At 35.7% G+C, this 6047-nt stretch overlaps 1 protein-coding gene across 1 annotated transcript in view; it reads right to left on the reverse strand.

Annotated features, from left to right (window-relative positions):
- HELZ (helicase with zinc finger) overlaps window positions 1-6047 on the reverse strand; it is a 146325-nt gene that overhangs the window by 31074 nt on the left and 109204 nt on the right. The window contains exons 24-25 of the mRNA XM_008566462.1: window positions 3276-3327; window positions 2241-2431 (exon numbers count right to left, since the gene is read on the reverse strand). Of these exons, the coding sequence (XP_008564684.1) occupies window positions 2241-2431; window positions 3276-3327 (243 nt within the window). The remainder of the gene's footprint in view (window positions 1-2240; window positions 2432-3275; window positions 3328-6047) is intronic.

Below are 6047 nucleotides of genomic sequence, written 5' to 3' on the forward strand. Positions count from 1 at the left end.
AAAATAATTGCATTAAGTATATTTTGGAAAGCAAACTGCTTTAGTGCTTTTGATTAGGAAAAAGCAAATACACACAGAGAGATGTTAATCTGTCAAAATGAGTTAACTACAAAATCAGTGCTAATAGTAGCAATTGGTAGAATTATTGCTGTGTCTTAATTTACCAAAAATATGGCTTCCTGGCCGGCCGGGTGGCGCACTGCTACAGTGCGCCGCTTGGGAAGCGCGGCAGCGCTCCCGCCAAGGGTTCGGATCCCACATACAGACCGGCCGCTCACTGTCTGAGCGAGGTGCGGGAGCAACATCGAGGGTTGCGATTCCGTTGCCGGTCCGGTACGGGCGCGACACTGAGGGTTGTGATCCGTTGCCGGTCACGAAAAAAAACAAAAAAGGAAAAAAAAAAAATATATATGGCTTCCTGAATCTTTAGTGTGTAAGTGAAAATGGATCATTATTCAGGTTAGGAAGAAATTGAAGACAAAATTGATAATTATTCCTTGAGATATTAAATCATTTTATAGGCTTGAATCATTTCCCCTAAATATGAATGTACAGTGTGCATGTCATTTACCATGAAATATTTTTTGTCATAACTGCATAGTTACATTGTTTAGTAGACTCAATAAGAGAATAAAGAGAAGAGTTAAGAAAGAATTTAGTCTAAGGAGTCTCAACTCAAAAAATAGGTATTTTAGCTTTACATGAATAACCAAATCATTTAATGTTGGTTTATTATAGGTAAAATTCAAACAGGTCATTACTTTAATTAGTGCTTTTAATTAATTCAACTCTACCTTAAAACAGAAACAGAAAACTTGTTCCTGTGTGTCTAGGTATATAATCTCTGCCTATTAACATAAAAGGGATACATACAGTGACATCTGAGCTACTGCCCCTATTATTTTACTATAACTGTTAAATGCAGACTCGTAGAAATATTATGTAATAAAAGCCTCTTTGACCTAGTACACTGAAATGTAAATCTTAAGGGACTTACTATTTAAAGCAGATGAAGTATAATGTTGCCGGGCTGTCTGGGAAGAAATAACTCAGCTAAAGTCTGAAGTCTATGAGGAGTGGCCATAAGTTGCATATTTCTTACTGACAGTTCTCCTTGGCTGCCATAATTGTGACTATCATGACCAATATGGCTGAGACATGTCTGCAGCTAAACATTTTTCCATGTTAGGGTACAGGCAGGGGTGCCAAGGATCTTTGGTAATAATCACCTCTGCCTGAAATTACAGTACAGTACTTGACTTAAATGAAAGAAATTATTTCGTAGGCTAAAACTCCTGAATTTGGAAATATTCGTGTATCAGCAAATGAACAAAATTTCCAAAATATTTAAAAATCTCAAAAGAAATAAAAATGGATCTATATATAAGATGAAAGAAAGCCCTCTAAAAATCGAGAGTTTTAGAAAGAATTTAGTAATGTTTTTAAGTAGCAGTAAGATTTCACAAGGCATGGAATTTCTCAGATAAATTTAGATCCAAGAGAACTAGACTGATCCAAACCTCTTTGCCTCTTCCAATGAACTGTATTTCTTAGGAAGAGTTTGTGACTTACACTAGTATGAGAAGCAAAAGACAAAATAAAAACATCACTTTACAAAACAAGAGACCAATTTACTAGTTCAATTAACTTTTAGCCTCAACTTTCCTCAGTAAAAGTATTTTAAAAGAAAGAAAGCTTTCTAAATCAAAACATCCAATTTACAGATTTCTTCCTAATCACTGACAATCTGCAACAAATTATAAGCAACAATTCACATGTCTTTGGTAATCTCAAAATGTGAAGGTTAAAGACAAGAGTTGTTGTAAAAGAGGTGGAGACAGAGGAGGGTTAGGGAGAAATTGGTTAATGGACACAAGGAATGCTTATGTTTTGTAATGATGAACATGCTAATTACCCTAATTTGATCCTCACACAATGTACACAGGTATAGACACCCCCAAAATATGCATAATCAATTATGTTTCAATTTTTTTTTTTTGTAATGATGAACATGCTAATTACCCTAATTTGATCCTCACACAATGTACACAGGTATAGATACCCCCAAAATATGCATAATCAATTATGTTTCAATTTTTTTTTTAAAAGTTGCTGTAAAAGGTTTGGGGCTTTGAAAAGTTAAACAAAAGAGGTTGGTAGAATTCTATTGGGAATTGTCACTAATTTAGTAAAGCTTATTTTACTTTGTTTGATATAAAGTATTTCAAACACCCACTTACAGGTAAAGGCACCGACATAACTACATTCCCTCCATAGACAGCAGGTACATAAAGAATACTTGTCCCAGTGTGAGGATCTATTCTTTGAACAGGACTTGGAGATTTTCCCAAATTTGGATGAGGTCCAAGAGGGGGTGGAGGAGTATATGCTCTAATAGGATTGCCAATAAGTACGGAAGGATTGGGCTGAACTGAAAAGTAAACAGAGAAAGGATGCATTCAATAGCTGCACATATTTACCTCAATAAAAGTAATTTAAATCATCCAACAGCAAAATATATTTCCCAGGTTTGCCATAAGGTATCTTACAATCAAAGAATTATCAGTGTGGCATATTAAAAAAAATAACCATTTTACAATGATCCCCCAAATCAGCTCAGGCTATATAAAGTATTCCTTTTATACACTAGCATAATTTTAAATGTCTTCTGAGGAGCTGAAGATATGTCCATCCAGAGAGAAAACCATGCATGCATGCAAGCACACGTGCGCATGCATGCACACACACACGCACACACACTCTCCTGGCAAACAGTATTCTAAGACTAGGAAAACATATACAATTCTTTAGAACAAAGTTTTGATTTATAATTCTAACATAATCACATACAAAATGAAGGTTAAGCGATTATTTTAAAAGCATAATTCTGCAACATTTAAAATCACTTAAATAACTTTATCTTGAAACTTGTTATGACCTGACATTTGTAGGACACAAATATTTTCAAAAAACTTATGTTGCATAAAAGGCTTGAATGTTTTTCCTCAAAATCTCTAGATATGCACATTAGGACCTACAAAATCACCCCTTTTCAGAAATGACATATCAATGCATTAACAAGACCAGATGTGTTGAATAAAAGAATTAATTGAGGCTCCAAAGTGATTGCGTGTGTGTGTGTCTGTCATCTGTCCATGTATCTGTCCATGTGTTGTGAGAGACCCTCTCCCCACCCTCCTCTTTCTCATGGTGAAATTTGGGGTAAATTTCATATCATAAAAGCAAGTTTTCATAGGGCTAATTTTTCCACTTACCAATTCCATCATTCTGGAAATGATCATTCTGGCTATGATGGAGGCTTTTCCCCTTTAAAGTAAAAAACAAATGTATAATAATTTAAACATGTTAATATTAGAGAATGATAACCATTTTTCTAATTATATGCAAATTAAATGTATACAGCAACAATTAAAAGACTGTGAGTCTATAATTTATAACCATTAGATTGCTTTGAGCCAACTTTCTTTTTAAATATTAGGTCATAGCCATCTCAAACAATACTGCTGGGCCTCAAGTTTTCTCAGTTTCAAATTAGGGATATCTAAAGCTCTTTTTTTAATCATTATTTTTTATCATAAAGAAATATGTAATCAAAATGACTGAAATCTAAATTCTATTCCTTTGCAGCTTCTCTACAAATTTTCTAAGAATTAAATGACAAAACACAAAAGTTGTTTTCAAAGGAAAAGTGTCAGTCTTTAATTCTTGAGGATGAGAACCTTTAAAACAGTAACAGGAATGTAAACATGGTTTGGGATTTATGACATTTTCAGTATGATTCATCGCGTCTTAAAGTATAAAATTTACTAAAGAAAAAAGAAGCACTGTCATCATTTGCTAAAGGAAAAGAAGCACTGTCATCATTTGCTAAAGGAAAAGAAGCACTGTCATCATTTGCTTGAGAGAATCTACTAATTGTTACACAGGAATATGGCAATGCATATCAAAAGCAACAAAATGTATGCATACTTTAACCAAGTAACTGCATTTCCAGGAATTTATCTAAATGAAATAATCATTAATTTGGGCACAGATGTTCATTCATCACAGCACGCTTTATATGTGTGATAAATGTTAACAATCTAAACGTCCATCTGTGGAGGAATCATTAAATAAGCAATGGTAGACTCATACAGTGGTATACTATTCTACCATTAAAAATGATGTCATGTGGCAGAAACAATACTTGAGGAGACAACAGTTCTGAATTTGTAGACTTTAAAAAATTTTTCTGTTTCTTCCCATTGGCTAAAAGTAACATATTAAACCAACTGAGGAAAAGCAGCACATTATAAAACTTACCTTTAGACACACGCGTTTGTTATTTATACATTACATCTGAAAACTAAAGAGGGGATAGTATCTATAGCAGAAAGAAAATCTCATTCTTGACCAAAGCAAAAATATAGTGATTCTTCATTTATCTACTTATTTAACTGTCAGAAATGTGGAGTATTCAGCTCAGCAGCAAATAAACACTGAAGGTGTAAGGTCAGTTGATTAGTTATGAGTGGGCAAGGGAAGCTGAGATCTAACTCTTAAAAAGTGCCAAAAAAAGAATCATAGTTGGTCTGTTAGCCAGAAGAGAAAGAGTGCTCACAGTGATTGGCACTAGCTATAAACACAGACTTCTGAGGAACAGAGGAGTGATAAGAAAAGCAGGCAGAGGAAAGGACAGAAAGTGAAAAGGAGAAAATGGCAAACATCTAGATGGGAGAAAGGGAAGGAGGATCAGAAGCATAAAGCAGTAAGAAGTGACAAGAGCAGCCAGTGGCACATGCACTGACAGTAACAAGGAGAGTCAATGACACAGACAGAAGACAAGATAATTCCAAGAGGGTAACAAAGCACTTAGATTTCTTAACCTGCAAACCTATCCCAATAACTTGCTCATGACCCATTAACCAGGGACAACTGTGTAGCACGTGGAGAAAACATAGCAATTTAGTCAGAGTGTGATGGGCAGGATGCCACCCCCAAAGACGTCCACACCCTCATCCCCGGATCCTGTGAATATGTTATGTGGGAAAAGAGACTCTGTAGATTTAAAATAGGGAGATTATCCTGGATAGTCTGGGTAGACCCAATGTAATCACATGAGCCCCCAAAGCTGAGAAATTCCATGGCTAGAGTCAGAGAGATGCAGTGGAAGAAACAAGAGGTGTGGTAGGAGGGGAAGTCAGAGAGGTTCCAAGGGAGAGAAGGATTCACTGCACCGGTGCTGGTGCTGAGATACTGAGAACTGGTGCGAGGCCTCTAGAAGCTAAGAATGATTCTAGCCAGCAAGGAAACAAGGACAGCAGTCCTACAACCACAAGGAATTGGATTCTGCCATCAACCTACATGAGCTTGGAAGCAGATACTTCCGAGAGTCTCCAAATAAGAGCCCAGTTAGTCAACACTTTGATAAATCCAGAGCCTTGTAAAATCCAGAGCAGAGACACCAAGCAAGCTAAGCAGGACATCTGACCCAAAGAACCGTGAGATAATCAATCTGTGTTGTTTTTAAGTCACCACATTTGTGCTAATTTGTTATTATAGCAGCAACAGAAAACTCATACAAAGTGTAACCACAGCCTAGGTTAAACCTATACTGCAAAGCTTCTGGAAGCATGCTAGACAATATATATCAGCACTCCAGATGCTGTGTGGATGTACATGAAAAAGCAAACTGGGGCCTATCATGTACAAGGATAGTGGCATGTCCACAAGTATAGGATACAATCTTCCAGCATATTTTGACTTAGCAGGTACCTGTAGAGCAGTAAATTTATTTGGCTTATATATGAAATACACAATGTTTGCTAGTTTATAAACAAAATAACAACACAGCAGAAAGCTAGAAATATGAATAAAATCATTCCATAATAATAATTACAAACTAATTTCATTCTGTTAATAAATCTCAGAAAGCACATGTACCTTTGGTAGAATGCTAATCAATGCTAGGATTTTTTTTTTTTTTTTTTTTTTTAAAAAGATGACCAGTAAGGGGATCTTAACCCTTGACTTGGTGTTGTCAGCAC

The sequence above is a fragment of the Galeopterus variegatus genome, unplaced genomic scaffold (genome assembly GCF_000696425.1).
Source record: "Galeopterus variegatus unplaced genomic scaffold, G_variegatus-3.0.2 Scaffold243, whole genome shotgun sequence".
Classification (NCBI taxonomy): domain Eukaryota; kingdom Metazoa; phylum Chordata; class Mammalia; order Dermoptera; family Cynocephalidae; genus Galeopterus; species Galeopterus variegatus.